This window comes from Drosophila subobscura, chromosome O (genome assembly GCF_008121235.1).
Source record: "Drosophila subobscura isolate 14011-0131.10 chromosome O, UCBerk_Dsub_1.0, whole genome shotgun sequence".
NCBI lineage: Eukaryota > Metazoa > Arthropoda > Insecta > Diptera > Drosophilidae > Drosophila > Drosophila subobscura.
In genome coordinates, this window is record NC_048533.1 from 3148403 (window position 1) to 3166823 (window position 18421).

Consider the following 18421-nt stretch of genomic DNA (forward strand, 5'->3'; position numbering starts at 1 on the left):
CAGGACGGCTGAGAGTGGGTGGTTGGCTTGATTGGGTGGCACTGGCACTGGCACTGGTGATGGTGATGGCTGTGGCAGTGGTAGCTGGATGGCAGGATGGCTGGTTGGGTGGCTGGGTGGTGGGTTTCATTGCGTTGTTGTTGCTCTTGCCGCCTGTCAGACATTTGGGCTCTTGCTCTTAGCCCGGCACTGCCGGGGGGTGGAGTGGGTAGGCGCGGTGGTGTCTGTGGGTCGCATAACGGTTACAGTGAAACTTTTGCCCTATTGTGACAAACAAACGACAACGGGGACGGGGACGGGGACGGCGCGGGGGAGGCTGGTTTTTGGGGGAGGACAAGCGACTGGCATTCACCCTCAGCGAGAGCCGTGTGTCCCCATCCCCTCCCACCCGCTCGAGGGCGAGGTTTGGGCCGCTGAATGGCAAAGTGAGCGACCGACTGACAGGCGAACCGGGCCTGCAAAATGTGTGCCGCTATACAGGGTGTTCCTCGCGAGAGGTTCGCTTTAGTTGAACACCAGTTGGGCTTAGACATCCTCTATGGTCCCTTGGCTTTTTATGCATTCGGCCGTAGCTGTGTGTGTGTGTGTGTGCGTGGGGGGGTCACAATCTACCCAACAGCAAGGACTCTCTGCAACCCAAACCACCCACAGAAACTATTGTTGCTTTGGCTCTGCGAAAACTAAATGAATGGTGGGTAGGTGGAAGGGGCCTGGAGCTGAGGATGAGCTGCAGAGATGGTTTTTTGTGGTGCAGGGAGGGAGGTTGCTCTATGCGCCAGCGGCTTCTGGAAGGATTTACCCAGCAGCGACGGCGGCGCATTGATGGGGTCGGTCGGTAGGTCCCCAAAGATCACACCAACTGCGCAGCCTTGAGTCCTCTGGCGCCGTGATTGAGACCCACGCCGTCGGCCATCGATAACTTTTTTTTGTTTCTTGGCTACCGAAATCGCTTCGGTCCGTGGTCCGTGTAGTGACGCATCGGCAACACACTTTTTTCAGCTTTTATCGGCTGTTTCGCTTTCATCAGAAAACAACAAAAAAATACAGAAAAGAAAACCCGAAAAAATTACATTTTTGCTTTTTGCGCTCCGCTGTTTGCCGTTTGGCTGGCTGATGACGAACCGGGCCTGAACTCGGGTCGGGTCTGGGAACGTCCCAAAAAATACACATATCTCATGGCAGTACACGCAGTTGACTTGGCATTGGTTCAACAGCAGCAGCAAGCGGCAATCCCACGAAGGGGCTAGGCCCCATTGAACCGACTCTAAGTAGGACAGAGGCACAGACACAAGCACACACAGCACACACAGCACACACACGCAGATATTTGGTTTATTTAGCTGTAATTCATGAGTAACTGTAGTACTTCGATGATTTATCGATTTTGTAATCGATCGAAGTGGCTCGTTAAACCTCGTCCACGAGCAGAAGGCAATCGAATAATCAAAGTTATTGATTGGTGTGATTATTTGTTGACTGATTGAGAGATTTAAATGCCAAGCTAGAACTGCATCTAATGATCTTTAGGAACAATGTCGGTGTTCGATGGTGAAATCGGTAAATAGTACATAAGAGGGAGATCCCTGTCCCTCAATGGAGATCCTTGAAGAAGCATATCCTGCAACTTACCCGCTCTGAAATCTCAGACAATAAATGCAGAGGGGTACACTCTCTCCCTCTGGCTTGCTACTTCTTAGGTCCACCCACTCTCACTCCCCTTAGCCAGCACTAAGGCTGTGCTGTGCGGTTGCCACTATTTCCGTCCGCACACACACACTTCGGATCGATGGGAAATGCTGGAAGTGCGAGTGTGTGGTGCGGTGCGGTGCGGTGCGGTGTGGTTGTTGCTGCTTTTGTTATTTCGGTTGCGTTGCGCAAATGGCCAACTGTTCGTCATCATCGCTGTTGGCCATGTGCCGGCTGGCTTGAGAACCAGAACTCGAGCCAAGTGGAAACCAAGAAAGAGTCTGCAGTCGTGGAGGAAGAAAGAAACAGAAACAGAAGAAGCAGCGAAATTTCGCTATAAATGGGAACAAAGAAACATCAACAAAAGCAAACTCCAGAGTGGAGATGGAGCTTAAGCCACGGAACGGAAAGAATAAGAACGGACGTAATCACGGTGCACTAATGTAAGGTGAGACTGGACCAGAAAGCACTCTTCCCGTGTGTGCCCGTGGAGATCGTCGGGGGAAGCAAAAGTTTCAGCAAGAGAGAGAGTGTGTCAAATAAACCACCTTGCACAGGTACAGGCAGCAGCCAGAGAGAGAGAGAGAGAGAGAGAGCTTAAGCTATTGTCACAGTGAGAAATTAATAAGAATGTACAAATCAAGGTGTTTTTGCACAAGGTGGTGTCTTAGCTGATGCATAAACGTCACATCAAGCAATGTGACATCGGGAATTCGTGAACTCCTCACCTTGCTTAAGTACACCTTTGGACCGAAGTTGCGGTTGTTTGGCAGGTTGTGTCTCTCTTCTGGAACAAACTCAAGGCTCGGCCTCAACAGTCAGCAGAGACAGCAGCTAAAGAAGCAGAGAGAAGAAACAGAAGAAGAAGCAGCAGCTTTGGTTCCTCCACGGGGAAGGGGGGAATCAAAGGCATTCGATCCTACGGCAGCGGCAAATGCATTGTTGTTACTGTGGTGTGGTGTTTCCTTTATCGCAACAAAATGAATGGTAGAATCCGTATGGATAGACGAGAGGACTGATGTGTAGGGGGAATATTTTAGGTCTCCGCACACTCTACTGCACTCTATTTCCCTCCCGAAACGAAGCTCTCTCAGCACTCAATGTTATGCCTGCCTGCCTGCCCACCACCCACTGCTCGTTCCATTGCGTTCGCTCTTTCGTTCGCTCGTTCCTCGGTTCGCCTGTTCATTCGTTTGTCTTGACATTTGCGTTTTGCCTTTGCCCCTACACCCACTCCCCTGCCGTGCTGACGAAAGTGCTTGAAGAGAGGAGACAGTGGGACGAGTTTTTGGTCATGTGGTTTCGGATAAAGATTGCCGGCAAATTGAGGGTACGGTGCGGTTAACGGGCTGGAGGTTGAGACCAGCCATGAATTTCTAAGTTTAGTTTTAGCGACAGAGAGGGATACAATGGATTCCTTTTTATTTGAATTTAATATAATTTTAGGCAAGCAGTTAAAGATGTTCGATATTAGCAATTTTGAGTTTGTTTCAATACATACTCATCTACTTTTTCTAGCAGTTCCTACTTATTTTGTTAGAGCATTCCCACATTTGCGCGGGTCATTGCATTTCGCTCCACTGTTCGACGCTTAAGCGAATTTTCGTTTATTCTGATTACAAAAGGCGGCTTGGAGGGAGGATACGAAAAGCAGGAAGGTTGCTCATGGGCAGGGAAAGGGCTGGGGAGGACAGTGCGACTGTTGAGGCACAAATTCCAACTTTACTTTAACTTTAATGTTGGGTCGGGTCGGTTGGCTGCCTGCTCGTTGGACGTTGCTCTGAGTTCTCCGTCTCTCTGTGTGTGCTTTCAGAGACCCCAGAGTCGGAGCTAGTCGGTGCGACGATGACGGGCGTCTCTGACTCCGACTCTGACTTGGCGATGTTCGCTCTTTCGTGGGGAATACTCTACGCTTGAGACGTTATACCTTATTTCCTATACTGCTTGGGTGTGGGTGGTGGAATAGAAGGTAAATGTGTAAAGCAGGCCTTCCACGATAGAATTTGTTCGGAAAACATGTTGGATTCGACGACATGTTCGTCGTTGGTGGTAGTGTTCGGTTCGACATTTCGTGTTCGATGTTGCACTCAAGTACTGTTGATGGAGTCTCTCATGTGAGATCGCTTTCAGCAGGGTATTGCTGCTTCGGTTTCGATTTCCATTTAAATTTCCATTTTCATTTCTTGTTCTTGGCTTGGTCTGTTGCCTCTGCTGATGTTGCTGGTGCTTGGTTGCAGTTGCAAGAGTCGCCAGTCGCCAGTCGCCATCGTCGTCGTCGTCCTCCTTCTTGTAGTTGTTGTTGCTTTTCGTTATACATTTTTGTTGGGACTCTGCTGGTTCGTTGGTTCGTTGGTTTGTCGTTCATTTGCTGCGTTTTTTTTCCTCCATCATCCAACCAACGCCATCGCATTCACCTTCGCCCCACCGCACACACACACGCGCGTGCATTCTGATATACCGACGTGCATACAGATTTAACAGTCGTACATACAGACGGACTCCAACACTTTGTGTGGCTGCTTCATGCCTTTGCGCTGGCTCTTCTCCCCTTCTCGAACAGTCTTCATTCTTCCTCTGCTCGCACTCCACCACTCACTCTTCCACTGCTGCTGCTGCTGCTGCTGCTGCTGCGGAGTTTCTTGTTTTCTTTCAGCTTCGTCGTTGCCGTCGTTTCTGCTGGCTCTTCGCTCCCCTCTTCAACTTTGCTTGTCGTAATTTTACTTGATTTTTTCTCTGTTCATTTTCTTCTTCTTTTCGCTCTGTTCGTGTGTGTCTCTCGTTGTGTGTGTGTGTGGGCTTGTGTGCGATTGTGTTTTTTCCTTTCTGTAGCGTTGCTTTCTGCCGCTGCCGCTGCCGCTGCCCCACACCAAAATAAACTTTAATGCGAGCCATTCGTTTGGTTGTGGGGTCGGTCCGCTGTTTCTGCTGCTCTGTTAAATTTCTGGTTAAATTTTGTGCGCAGTCAGCTCGCGATGCAGTTCGAGGCGACCACTCGAACGGGGTTGGATGGAATGATTGGCTTGAAATGGGGTTGACGCGCTGGATTCGCTCAAGGATGGCTTCAATGGGTTGGATATGGATTTGGGGAACGCCAACTTGGCATTTATTTGGGAAATTTGTTAGATCACTAGCTGTACAGGTTGGGGAGTGAAATCATGGAGAAATTCCTTAGATCAGTACGGAAAACTGCCATGAATTGTTTCCGATATCCTTTTGTAAATAATTAACCCTTTGAGTTTGACTTTAGTTCTAATTAGAATGTAAACTCCCTAATCTAATGTCCTCCCATCCTCAATTCGATAAGCTTTAATCCTTTGCGCAGTCTCGCAGCAAGCTCCAAGTTGCCCCATGCCACCATCGAACTCACGTTCAAGTTGCCTGCCGTATGGAATGCTGGCTCCCCAGCCTGCTGTTTATAGTTTCCACTATAAAGCGTATATGATTTTGCCATCGTTCGGTTTTTGGCACGCAAACGCACCGACCAACACAAAAGCGAAGCGAACGTCCTCGACAAGAGCCCCCAGTCCCACAGTCGTTGGGGCCATCGGCAACGGCTATAGGCAACATCCACTTTGGCCTCTCCACCGCTCCACCAACGTCCCTGGCACCCACCACTCGCAAAAAACAACAAAAACACCGCCGACATTTGGGACGCTCGTTCGTTGGTCGTTCGTTCGCTCGCAACAGCGAACAGAGCCAGAGCCTCGCACAGCAGATACAGACACGTACACAATCAACCTCATGTATGTTTGTATACTGCGTGTGCAGTACACACACAAATATAGATATAGTCGTCGCGAACACGAAGCAACGACGGAAAAAATGCACTATATGTAGATACAGAGAGCTGGCGGGCTGATAGCTGGGGGTTGGTTGTGTGTGGTTTATAGGGACGGCAAAATCAGAGATCTGTAGTCTGTGGGGACCGAATTTGGTAATGAGTTCTCTAAAGTTCAAAAAATAGTCAAAATACCTGGCGGCGCCTCCCTTTAATATCACACTGGCGCCACCAGTATTACGGGGAATCAAGGAAGTTGTGTCCTCAATAGCGCTCCTAACGACCAATTTTCTAACCTTTCTACTCTGACAAAACCTCGCAACTATGATACCAAAAAAAGATTTGCTACTCGACGGAAGCTGAACTTTACCGTGATATAACATGTATACCAGTTTCGATAAACATTAAAGATAAATGTTAGCATTTTCGGTATTTGTACTTCAAGAATACAGGGTTTCGAAACTCCAAACGCATGTTTACCCTCTGGTGGATGGGAATATTCTGTCTTATCCGTAGGGAATTTTCTCTCTCGTATCATGGGAGTTTTCATCGCATCAATGTGTCTTTATTCCATCCCCACTTAAAGTTTTTTACCATTGGCAACATTAACTGTGCTCAATGTTCAATCAATGTTCAACAATCTATGTTTTTCGGTTACATCGCAGTTACAAATATATTATATCAGGATCTTTTGAAAAATGGGTTCTGCCCAGAAAAGTGGTCTAATTCCCCATAGTGCACTATAGAGAAATAAAAGAAAGTAAATAAAATCTAAGAAATCGGCGATTAGTTGGACGATAATGATGTTTTCTTCATTATCCGGTGTTTCTTAGCAAAAAAAGCAGTAATTATAATGTAGAAGCCGGAGTATAACCCTAATTATGTTGCAAAGATAGAAACTGCCCCTCAAACCACTCCGAGCTTATAAAATTTTCTTATACTTAGAATAATATAATTTCTTTTTCTCTTTTGTTGCGCGCGCTATTTTTCAAATTTTTCAATGTTATCAGTCATCCAAATGTGGCTCTGCTAATAGTTTACATACATTTACATACAGAAGACAAATCCAAAAATAAATAACACTACTCGACACGATTTTGACGCTTGGAATCAGACCAAATTTTTATGAAAGAAATGGGGCTTAGAAATGGTTTGATATTATTTTTTTATACCCGGTACTCGAAGAGTAAATAGGGTATTTTGTATTTGTGCACAAAGTGAATGTATGTAACGCACAGAAGGAAACGTTTCCGACCCCATAAAGTCTATATATATATTCTTGATCAGCATGAGCCATGTCCGTCCGTCTGTCCTTCCGTCTTGTTGAGCGCCAGTCTCAGAGACTATAAAAGCTAGAGCCACCAAATTTTGCACCCAGACTTCTGTATGCTCACACTGTTACAAGTGTTTTTCAAAAATGAGCACCCTTCCGCCCCCGCAAAAAGGCGAAAACCTCCCAGACCTACAATTTTGAAGATAAAAGAAAACTAAAAACGCCATTCCGTAGGGAATGACCATATCTATCAGATCACCGATGGGATCATTATTATAGCCACAATGAAGAAATTAATTTGCAGTGGCTAAACCCACCCCGTCCCGCAGCTTATATTTGTTTTTTTTTTCACATTCTCTCATTCACACTCTGGTTCGCGCAGTGTGCGGCCTCTGCTTCTCGCGTTCCTCTGCCTCTGCCTCTGCCGGGACTCTGCAGTGTGTGGCTCTAGGAAAGGGGGCTAGCTAAAGGAGCGTGTTGGCGTGAGAAGTGTTGTAGATGTAGATGACAGATGAAGAAAAAAGGTAAATTTTGACAAATAACCGCTAAGGTGCAGATGTAGTACTGAGTGCCGGGTATCAAAGTTGTGACGCGTAAGAAGCGTCTCAGATGTCCTACAGAGTACCGGGTATAAAAGTTGTAACGCGTAAGAAGCGTCTCACACGTCTCTCCTCGTTGTTGTTGTTGTAAAAAAGCAAATGTTTGCGTGGTTCCGGGTTCCGGGTTACGGGAATTAATTTCTCTAAATTTAACTAACTTTACAATTTTGATTTGTATTTGTTCCGAATTATTTACATTATGATTTCATTTCCTGTTTGCTGCCAGGATTTCCCTGTTCGACAGTTCGGCTGGAATGTTTCCGAGAGGTTCTGTAGGTGGTACTAAGAGATTTTGCTCGCGTGTTCTAGGGCGGCGCTGTATGGTTTCAGATTCTGCTTCTGTCTTCACTGGAACTAACAACACCAACAACACCAACAACACCAACAACACTAACAAAGCCAACAAGTAACACTACAAACAAGAAATGAAATCATAATGTAAATAATTCGGAACAAATACAAATCCTGTGGTACGACCACAGTACATTTTTGTTTAGGTTGCCCCTTTATTCCAATTGTAAAACATTTATCCGAGTTTAGGGTAAGCCCGACTGAAGACAGAAAGTCAACAGTCGTGTCCAACAGTTTTTGAAGCCCCATTGGAGTTTCCGCAAATAGGACTAGATCATCTGCGAATGCTGCTGCGTTTGTTATGGCGTTTCCGACTGTGGCACCAATCTCGTTAGGGAAGGACTTAAGCAACCGATCGATGACTAGGTTGAATAAAGTCATAAAGTCATACCACTTTATGGACGAAATAGCACGCGCCAAGAAGATCCTCGCAATAAAGTTCCCCCACGTCCTGCTGGTCTCCGCACCGAGCCAGAGCCGGCGCCTGGTTTTCCTGGCTTTGGATTTGGCGATGGTTTTCACATGTCGTTTGGCATTGGCGCTTTTCCCTTTGGTTTTATTACATCTTCACTTAATTTTGGCGAGCCGCGCCCGGCTGCTGCTAATCGCGGCACCACGCAATACGAGGACGAACAGACACTTTCCAAGCTGTTTCTTTATTTGGCCTTCCTGTGCATCGGTTGGCTACTCTTTGCATAAAAATATGCCGACGCAGCCGGCAAGTTTGTTGAAGTGTAACGCAGCCTACACTGGGAATCGAACCCAGGACCGGACACATGACAGGCAACACCTCTACTCCCTAGGCCATGTCCGGTGGCGATGAAACGGTGTCAAAATGTTCTACTTAAACTGCCTTTTCTAGGCCTACTACGTTTTTCGAAACTTCAAACTTCAAACTTGAAATTGAAGGGATGTTCACAATTGGAATCGAAGTTTGGGCGCATGCTGGGACCAATGCGTGTAATTTGATGAAGAAAATGAAGAAAGCGAAGAAAATGAATACAAGAAAATGTTTTTGGTATCTGCCAGGAGGCGGACCTCTACCTCCCCGTTCCAGGATCGCTCAGTCTCTCCACCGAGATGAGCAAGCTCTGAGTGAAATACCGCAAAAGGAAGCGTGCGGCGAGGGACACCCATTTGTATTACAGCTAAAACCGACGTCTGGTTGTTGGATCAATGGAAACATCCTTCGGAAAAAGATAAAAATGTCCCTATTATGCATTACAACAGTACGAAAATGCTTGAAAGATAACAAATTGAGTGGCCTTAAGTCCCCGAAAAGCCTGTGGCCAAGCTGCGGGACCGATTCAAATGCAAGACCATTATACGGGGAGGAACAAGCATCATGGCATGGGCATCCTGGATCAAATCAGTAATGGATCAAGATTTTGGGTCTTCCAACCTCGAACTCAACATTTTCTACATTTATACATATTTTCAAAAATATATATTTTTATACCCCGTTCTCGAAGAGTAAATGGGGTATGTTGTATTTGTGCGGAAAAATTGTTTCTCGCAGAAGGAAGCGTTCCGATCCCACAAAGTATACACATACATAAATATGTATATTCTTGATCAGCATCAATAGCCGAGCCGATTTAGCCATGTCTTTCTGTCCGTCCGACTGTAATATCAAATAAAACATAAAAATCGAGGAAAATTACTTATATACATATGTATGTACATATGTATATGTATTTATATACTCCCAATCAGTCGAATAGACTCACGAGTTTTCAAAATGAAACAAATTTCTCAAATTCCAGCAACGAATGATAGGGGAAAAAAATGTATTTTTCCATTAATCAAATTTATTTAAAAAAAAAAAAAGAAGGCTTCTCATTAAAAAGGTTTTTTGTTATATGAATAATTTTGTGTAAATACCCCAAAAATAAGGCCCGTTTTAGCGATCACTCGAATAGACTATTCTTGAATATTAGGCAAAATCTTTGAAAAGCTTTATAATACTTTTGTTTTATGATGTTGGGAGCTTAACTAATTATGGTTGTGGACAAATTTGTTGGAATTGCTTGGTAAAGTCCTTTAGGACATTAAAATTAACGAGATTTCAAAGGGTTCAATTAAAGCTCGCTGCCGGCCTGTTTGCTGCAATTATGTAATGTTTTTACATCTTCAAATTGTTGACAAGACTCATATCCTTTACATAAAAGCTATCCCCATGCGATCCCTGTAAAATTCTGATCAGAATTCGTGCGACTATCCTGGTGAAACTAGTCGTTCCATGACAGAAAAGTTATTAGGACTGTACGAAAAAGTTCTCTTACTGGGGCTCGCAAGGATACTTGCTCTGTTTTCGCGCGTGTCATGACACCGAAACCCGAATTTTTAGTAACAGTTTTTTTTTTATAAAAGAAAGTTTTAATTTGAAAATAATATACCGATTTAATTATCCTTTCATGATCTAAGAAAAAAATAACGTTTTTTAACTAGTTACAATAGTCCTGAGAGGACCATAATGGTGTTGGGTACCATTTCTTTTTATGGCGAACTTGATACCCATTTGTTTCGTCGAAGATGAGTGAATCAATAGGAAAGCTTCTCTAAAAGTCCTTCGTTTAGATTCTGCGACATTTTGTCACATGGAACGGCTAGTTTCACCAGGATAGTCGCACCTTTTTACTTAGAAGCGTAATTATTTAGGCTAATTTCTTTTTAAATAAGGAAAGAGTCTCGATTAATGGAAAAATATATTTTTTCCACTATCATTCGTTGCTGGATTTTGAGAACTTTTTTCATTTTGAAAATTTGTGAGTCCATTCGACTGATTGGGAGTGTATATTTATATATATTTACGGTATATTTTGAAAGTGAGATGGTATGATTGGTATAGTTTTCAGAGGAGTGCGGTATATTTGACCGACAAATCCACGGTCACACTAACTCCAAATTGTTGCTTTTTCTACGCTTTTGCCTTAAATTTCGAAAAAAAATAAATAATGATGCAACAAGTTAGACATGCGGTAGGATAATGACAACTGTCCCACTGCTAACACAGCTATTAATTGAGTGAAACTTTTGTGTCTTGCAGCTGCGTCCGGGTTGGGCGGTCTAGTGCGGCATAACTTGCCGGCACGCGGTGCCTCAACCACGACATCGGCGGCACCCGCCAAAATTGAAAAAAGTGCGTAGTAAACTGATAGTAGAGGTGATGAAATACAACTAATTGTTTTTTAAACCACGGCAGCTGTCAATACGGTGACCATTTTGGGTCGCGTGGGCGCAGATCCGCAGCTGCGCGGATCCCAGGAGCATCCAGTGGTCACATTCTCCGTCGCCACACACACAAACTACAAGTGAGTACAGTCGAGTAAATGTCTCAGCTTGTGTTCCCTTTTTATAGTTGAAAATCAATGGATCTGTAATCGGCTTGGCTTTAATCTCCTCGACAGATATGAGAACGGGGACTGGGCCCAGCGCACGGACTGGCATCGCGTGGTCGTCTTTAAACCCAATTTGCGCGACACTGTGCTGGAGTACCTGAAGAAGGGACAGCGCACCATGGTTCAGGGCAAGATCACCTATGGCGAGATCACCGATCAGCAGGGCAACCAGAAGACCAGCACCAGCATCATAGCCGACGACGTGCTCTTCTTCCGCGATGCCAACAACTAGACTCTAGGACTCAAAGACAACCCTAAGACACGCTAATTTTAAGCACAAAAAGTTGAACTTTCAGTTTTAAACGTATGCATTTACATTGTGTGAATAGTATCCAATAAGTGAATCATCCATTATCATGTTATCTATCGGTTGTTTCTCAGAATATAATCATTACAGAAATCCTTGGCTAGCACCTCCTTGGCCATTTCGCAGGTGCACGTGGTGGACAGGCTGCTGATGCTCAGATCTTCAGTGATATCCTCGTATTCGTTGGCAATAAGCGAGACCTTGCCTGCCAACTCTTCGATCTGCTTCTCAAAGCTGGTCAAGACATTGTTGTGAGAGTCTATGAGTTTACCAATCTATGGATAGAGCACATTAAGTATTGTTAAACTATTACAAGACGCCCTTTATCCTGTATCCTACCATACTTGCAGGCGACAAACGTTCGGCTGCCTCTTTGCCAAATTCTTCGAAATCCTCGGTGAGGCTGTTGCACTTTTCGCTCATTTTCTTCGTGGACTCGATAAGCTTTAAGAGATCCAAGTAGTTGTGAGGCGTCAGGGGCTCTATGCGGCAAATGTTGGAGAGCGTCGAAGAAGATCTCTCCAATTTGGTGGCTTCCTTCTCCGCCTCTGCCAGCAACTGTTCGTTCTCATTCAGATCCATTTCGAGCTTCAGTGTACAGGCCTTCATATCGTCCACAAACTGATCGATTTGGATGAGCTGATGGCAATTCAGGGCACCAATAATATAATCTTATGGTGCTCTAGCACTCACCTGCTTTGCGTTTTCCAGGACTTTGGCCTCTTGTTCCCTTAAATACTCTGCCTTTCTAGTGAATTCCGTTGCCATTTCCTTGGTGTCTTGCAATAATATTTCGGACATCCAATCCAAATATAGGAAAGGCGTGGGATCTGATATATTCGGTTCAGCCATAGTTCATTTATTAATTTTACTACGAATTTATGAAGTTTTGGACGTGTCTGGATTTTCTATTCTAGTAAAACCATTGGGTTTAACCCAAGGCTTGCTGGGAATGGAATATTTCCCATTCATTTTCCTAGGAGTTATTTTGGTAGATTTTGAACTAAACTCTGATCTTTGTTAGACCGATGCCCGTGTAGCCTCAAAAATGTTCTCATGTTTCAGTTGGTCATCTCAAGCCAAAACCTCTTCTCTTGAAGGTGCCAAAATGTATTGTTGTGAGTACCAAAGCTCCCATATCCCATAGCTACATTCCCAGATCCACAAGCTTAAGCGTTTTCCTCCAACAGTTTCACCAAAAGATCTTGCGATCATTGCGATCTCTGGCTGCGATCATGTGTTGAAGCCACACAGCGAAACTCACGATCCACATGCAGAGGGGCAAAGCTCTAGAGCTCCACACACACACTCGCACACATCAGTGGGATCCACTTTGGAGTGGAGTGAGTATGTGGGACGACCTTATCGCTGGCTGCCTCTGTGCTTGCGTGAGGGTTTTCTGCGCTGGTATGAGTGTTATTTGAGGCAGAGCTCCATTGGGTTCGTTTTGCTCGCTCAGCTCTGCTCAGCTCAGCGGCACAGTTCGCAGTTAGCTTTTTGCCAGTGCAAATGCGGCCGGCGGTCGAAAGAGTCTAGAGTGGAAGCAAGAGCTGTACATTTCGAGAGCTGCACGTCGGAGCACGTTCTACGTTCCAGCAGAACTATCGCGAGGTTGTTCTTCGGAAGATGCCAGCTGGCTAAAACTCGACGAGACATAAATCGAAAATCTACATCCACCATCTGACCAGAAACTGTTAAGGAACGCAGAACCCTTCCAACCATGGCTGTGGACTATGTGCTGGAGGATCTCATGGGGAAACTGGGTAAGTGCCGCCTCCGCCGCAAAGTGTGGTGGGTTGTGTGTGGTGTGCGGAGCAGGCCAGGCAGGTCAGCGCGAGGCAGTGATGATAAGGCATCGCGTTTTTTTCCTTATCAATCGTTGGAATGCGCCGCGAAAACTTGTCCAGCAGCAGCTGTCTCTGAGCTTATCCAAAAGCGGATGGATTAATACTTTTTATATGAGGTTTATCTGCCCTGTGCGTTTGCTCTGCATTCAAATTTCCTAATTATTTTCGCGGCAATCTCTGTCTAATCTATACGGCTGGCTGGTGCTAGTGCCTGGGGCTGTCCATCAAGTGCTCAAAGGAAGCCGCCTCTAATACGGTTTTAATTGCAACTATTGTATACAGTTTTTGTTTTTGGATTTTGCACTTTTTTCCAATTAATAATAAATCCCCCAAGGTTGTAGACATCCATGATAGACAGTTTGATAGAACTCTCAGACGCCGAAACCCAGACGATACGCGTTTGCGCGTGGGGGGATGGAAAGGGGAACGGATACAGTGACACTTGTTGAACCTTCAGGCCAAATGTATTTCTGTATCTTAGCTTTCGCAGACTGACGCTAAAACCCGCGCACACACACTGCACAGCTCAGAGGGAGGAGGGTTTTTGTCACAAGATCTGTGTCATAAAGATCTCTCGGGGATTTATAGCTGCTTTGTGGTTGTACTTATAAATTGTGCAACGAGTGGCACCTTCTGCTTCATTACTTTATGCAAAACAGTTAACAATAATTATATGTAGAATTATCAACTTGATTATGACGAAAGCAAAACTGAAAGCTCAGCAAAGTGTGTTCTAGACTTTTACTTTTTTCTACCCTATATGTACTTAGTGTTGGTTCTCGATTGCATTCACTATCAATACGCAATCAATTTGCGACTGTATATGGCTCTACTTCATAGAGGTGACTTATCTGATATCTCCACTGATTTCAGAACCGAAAATACCATAGAATTTAAACTTGTTTTTTATCATCTAAAAGCGAAACAAAAAGAGTGAAAGGAAAGAGAGAAGAGAGAGTAATGAACACATTAGCAACTTTAGCGACTTTTAGCATTATTTATGGGCCACATCCATTTGTATTTGAGAAAATGCAAAAAAAAATGCAAACTGGTTTTTGTCTGCGCTCTGAGCTCCCCATATGAGGCCTATGCCTCGCAAACCTCACACATACCACATCACTCCGCTCTTTTACGTGTATTTATTTTGTTGAAGGCCTCCACTGGGGGTCTGGTGGAGCTCTAATTACTTTGTATTTGGATTTGGAGGCGTGCTTGAGCTCAATTCGGTTAGCAGCTGCCACTGTTAGCAGCATTTTTACACCTGACTTTGAAAGCCCTTCCCGCCCCCCGTAAGAGACCTTCAAAGCGAGTGAAAATCGTTTGAAAAGTCGGCAAGGTTAAAACCATAGAAGAGGAAGCCCATAAAGAATGCCATGATCTACCTCAACACTAGCACGAAAATGTTGATTTCCACCCATGGATTTTTTTTTTAACGATTATTGTAGGAACTTTTGGGCATTGTAGTGCTGGTTTTGGAATATTTCAAGTGTTTGATTTGCTAATTTCTTATCACTGTGCTATCGCCATGGCCTTATCTTGTTTCCATGCATCATTTTTCCCACAAAATGTGCTCTCTAATCTATTATAAGAGCTAAGCCAGCGGAGGCTTTCCCTGTGATCTATCCAGCTACCATGTTTATTCATCGCTTTAATGAATAATATATAACCCTAGAGTTTTATATGAGTACCACTCGTACAAACACATCATTGTGGTCGATTGCTCTTCTCAAGGACCCTCCCCGCACTTGGCAACAAACTGTGTCAATGAGTTGGGGCGGCTGTCATAAATCCCACCACAACATTGCTGAAATTTGATATATGATATGGTTGTTGGTGGTCGCACTCTCGCTATATCCTCTCTCCCTCTCTCTATCTGATAATCCCCGCTATGATTTTTCAATGCGAATTTATTGCAGAGTGTCGCGTGTTTTTTGTTCCCTTATCGATCGTGGACAATTATACGCTGATTATGTATATTGGGGTGGGTTTTGTAATTGAATTTAATTAAAGATTGTGGCAAAATGTTCAAATTGAGATTAATTAAGCTCTGCTCCGTGTCTATGACATAATATTACACTCGACGTATTCAATGAAATGCTCAGACAGGGCGGAATGGCGTTGGGGTACTCATGAGTGAAGGATTCTCTCTCTTGCGATGGCATGGCGAAAGTTGATCGCTTAAACGATCAATAAATGTAACCCACAAATCAATTGAAATGCCTGATTGAACATTGGACCCCGCGCGCGCTCATGTGTCAGATATCTAGGCTACAATGCTCTCCACTCTCCGCTCCCCATTTCTATGTAGAAGTCAGCAGAAATTTACACAGTCCCTGCCCTCGTTCAACAGCGATCGCTGTGGACAGCAAAAGTCATAATCGATTCAATGCATTCTCCAGAGAGACGCAGAACCCTGCAAAATAGAAAGAGTACGAGCAGAAGTCCCAAGCCAAAGCAAACTGCTGGCAAATACGATACATTTTTGATGGGCACATTTGTATGCCTTTCAATTGAAATCGAATTGAATCAATTCCACTGGATTTAATTGCAAAAAAGTCTTTGGAGTGACGACAATTCCGAGCCAGTGACACCATAGTAGAGAGGCGCCATATGTGCACATACTGCACTGTATGTGTGTCTAAAATGGACAAAGCTGTTGCTTCTACTGCAGTACGTCGCAATTGTCTTATCTCTTGATCTCATCTTATGCCCAATACGCTCTCTCTTGCTGTTGCTCTCTCCATCACTCTGCAGGCATTTCGCCCCAGGTAGCTGGTTCTCAGCAAATACGAAGCACCATAAAGAACTATATAAGGAGGTCTCGTCGGCAAAAATAAGCAGAACTTGCGAGTGCAAAGTGCTAGTGAAAGGGCTCTCGCTGTAACCTTCCGCATTGACAAGCAAACGAGCACTGAAAATAGGCAGAAGTAGCGAGTAACTCTGCCACCGACGAGACCTCCTTATATAGTTCTTCATGCGAAGCACAAGAATAACAAACGGGACTACGCAGTTGCTCCCTCTCTTTATTCGCTTGTGGCTTTCAACTACTAAATACCCTTTATATACCAATCTTCAACATTTATACGTGTAAAATCTTTAATTTCTCTAAATGAAACTTTTGATTATAATCCGAAATCTCTTTTTCCCTTAGGGGAATTTGGTAAATACCAATTCCTGCAGTTCTTCCTGCAAGTTCTCTCCGCTTTGACCGCAGGCATGCATATGCTCTCCCTGGTTACGGTATCCGCCGTGCCGGAGCATCGCTGCTTTATCGACGGCCTCGACAACAGCTCCTTGGCTCTGGGGCCATGGAACGTGAGCGCCTTGGAGCATGCCATTCCCACGAAGGCCAATGGTGAACTGGAGTCCTGCTTGATGTACGATCCCAGTTCTGTGGGCGGCAACGAGAGCACCATTGCCTGTGCACAGTACGTATACGATACGACGTACTACAAGACATCGCGCACCATTGACTGGAACTTTGTGTGCGATCGCCGATGGATGGGCGCCATTGTGCAGACGGTGTTCATGCTGGGCGTATTCACGGGCGCCGTCACCCTCGGCGGATTGGCGGATAAGATTGGTCGCAAGACGGTCTTCTGCTGGTCGGCGCTCTTCCAGCTGATCATCGGCGTGGGCGTTGCCTTCATTCCCGAATACTTTTCCTTCATGGTGGCCCGCTATTTGTTGGGCATTGTGGGTTCTGCTGGAGCCTACATCTGCGGATTTGTGTTGACAATGGAGCTGGTGGGACCCACAAAACGTACTGTCTGTGGCATCACGTTCCAGGTGAGTGCAGGGATCCAAAGAACTCCACTTCAAGATTCCTTGTAATCTTCTGTGATCTCTTTCAGGCTGTCTTTGCTGGCGGCATCATGCTGGTCGCTGGATGGGGTGCACTTATCCACGATCGTCAGTTGCTGCAGGTGATCTATGGCCTCCATGGCTGCCTCTTCCTTGGCCACTGGTGGCTCCTCGATGAGTCTCCGCGCTGGCTCTGGATGCAGGGACGTGCCGCCGAGGCCGTGGACATTGTGGCCAAGGGATTGCGCATCAATGGCTCCGGGATACCCGTGGACAAGGACTACTTTGTGCAGAAGGCCAAGCAGCAGGCGGCGGTGGAGGAGAAGGCCAGTGCCGGACTGAGCGATCTCTTCCGGACACCCAACCTGCGCATGAAGACGCTCAATGTGTGCCTCTGCTGGTTCGCCAACTCCATCGTGTACTACGGATTGTCGTTGAGTGCCGGCAAGCTGTACGGCAATCCCTACCTGATTCTGTTCATCATGGGACTCGTCGAGTTCCCCAGCTACATAACAATCGTGTTCGTGTTGGATCGCCTGGGACGTCGCTCCATTACCTCCACGCTGATGCTGAGTGGAGGACTCTGTTGCATCATTGCTGCATTTATTGCTCAGGGCAGCACCACCTCCACGGCTGTGGTGATGGCTGGCAAGCTACTCATCGCCGGCTCCTTTGCCGTCATCTACAACTACTCGGCGGAACTCTTTCCCACTGTCGTACGTAACTCTGCCATGGGTTTGGGCTCCATGTGTGCCCGTCTGTCGGGCGCTCTCACGCCTCTCATCACCCTCCTGGACTCGTTTGATCCAAAGATTCCCGCTGTACTGTTTGGTGTGGTGGCGCTGGCCTCTGGCTTCTGGGTAATGTTCCTTCCAGAGACGATGAACCAACCGATGCCCGAGTCCATCGAGGATGGCGAGAACTTTGGCAAAGGCGACACGTGGTTTAGCCAGTGCGCTGGTCGCAAGAAGCGCCAGAATAGTATTTATCCGGACGATCCCGAGCAGATGGTGCCGCTCAAGAATATCGAAAGCAAATGAATCAAAAAACCCAAAGTTCCGCACTGCCCCCCGCCCTTGTTATCCCATTTTATTTCGTTGTTAAGCATTTCCTTTTGTTTTTAGTAGTACTCTAAGTTGTAAGATCCATTGCAAAATGAATAAAATGAGACTGTGTGGCATGGAAGAACACCCTGGCTTGACGGTAGACCACTTGCCACAAGGTCTCTTTGTTGTTTTTAGTTATTTCTTGAACATTCTTCTTTAACCCATTATCCCCTGAATCATTTGTCATATAATTACAAAGTGCATCTTAATATTCCATTCAATCACCAATCAATTCCTGCCATACGCTACTCCTCGCAAGATTTTCGCAC

The 18421-nt window shown here is 45.4% G+C and overlaps 3 protein-coding genes across 4 annotated transcripts; 2 read left to right on the top strand and 1 right to left on the bottom strand.

The window, feature by feature from the left end:
• Positions 1-1532: 1532 nt before the first annotated feature.
• LOC117898663 (single-stranded DNA-binding protein, mitochondrial) lies at positions 1533-11499 on the top strand. The gene is made up of 4 exons (XM_034808239.1): positions 1533-1557; positions 10737-10829; positions 10893-11001; positions 11098-11499. The coding sequence occupies exons 1-4, from the start codon at positions 1533-1535 to the stop codon at positions 11318-11320; spliced, it is 450 nt and encodes a 149-aa protein (XP_034664130.1). The 3' UTR covers positions 11321-11499.
• Positions 11379-12281, bottom strand: LOC117896245. 2 transcript variants are annotated; one of them, XM_034804404.1, is made up of 3 exons: positions 12089-12281; positions 11735-12016; positions 11379-11670 (listed from the first exon to the last, which is right to left on the bottom strand). In XM_034804404.1, the coding sequence occupies exons 1-3, from the start codon at positions 12245-12247 to the stop codon at positions 11452-11454; spliced, it is 660 nt and encodes a 219-aa protein (XP_034660295.1). In that variant the 5' UTR covers positions 12248-12281; the 3' UTR covers positions 11379-11451. The 2 variants fall into 2 exon arrangements, with proteins under 2 accessions (XP_034660295.1, XP_034660294.1); XM_034804403.1 differs by having other exon boundaries at positions 11735-12034.
• Positions 12282-12893: 612 nt separating this feature from the next.
• Positions 12894-18194, top strand: LOC117896243 (organic cation transporter protein). The gene is made up of 3 exons (XM_034804400.1): positions 12894-13158; positions 16394-17031; positions 17097-18194. Exons 1-3 carry the CDS (start codon positions 13116-13118, stop codon positions 18084-18086), a joined length of 1671 nt encoding a protein of 556 aa, XP_034660291.1. The 5' UTR covers positions 12894-13115; the 3' UTR covers positions 18087-18194.
• The last annotated feature ends 227 nt before the right edge of the window (positions 18195-18421 follow it).

What these genes read in the sequence shown, in the direction of transcription:
- LOC117898663 (XM_034808239.1), top strand. Translation starts at nt 1,533, where the DNA reads ATGTCGGTGTTCGATGGTGAAATCG. An exon ending in ACCCGCCAAAATTGAAAAAA is followed by an intron (nt 10,830 to 10,892) that starts GTGCGTAGTAAA and finishes AAACCACGGCAG; the next exon opens with CTGTCAATACGGTGACCATT. An exon ending in GCCACACACACAAACTACAA is followed by an intron (nt 11,002 to 11,097) that starts GTGAGTACAGTC and finishes TCTCCTCGACAG; the next exon opens with ATATGAGAACGGGGACTGGG.
- LOC117896245 (XM_034804403.1), bottom strand. Translation starts at nt 12,247, where the DNA reads ATGGCTGAACCGAATATATCAGATCCCACGCCTTTCCTATATTTGGAT. An exon ending in TCCTGGAAAACGCAAAGCAG is followed by an intron (nt 12,035 to 12,088) that starts GTGAGTGCTAGA and finishes AATTGCCATCAG; the next exon opens with CTCATCCAAATCGATCAGTT. An exon ending in GTTTGTCGCCTGCAAGTATG is followed by an intron (nt 11,671 to 11,734) that starts GTAGGATACAGG and finishes CTCTATCCATAG; the next exon opens with ATTGGTAAACTCATAGACTC.
- LOC117896243 (XM_034804400.1), top strand. Translation starts at nt 13,116, where the DNA reads ATGGCTGTGGACTATGTGCTGGAGGATCTCATGGGGAAACTGG. An exon ending in GGATCTCATGGGGAAACTGG is followed by an intron (nt 13,159 to 16,393) that starts GTAAGTGCCGCC and finishes TTTTTCCCTTAG; the next exon opens with GGGAATTTGGTAAATACCAA. An exon ending in TCTGTGGCATCACGTTCCAG is followed by an intron (nt 17,032 to 17,096) that starts GTGAGTGCAGGG and finishes GATCTCTTTCAG; the next exon opens with GCTGTCTTTGCTGGCGGCAT.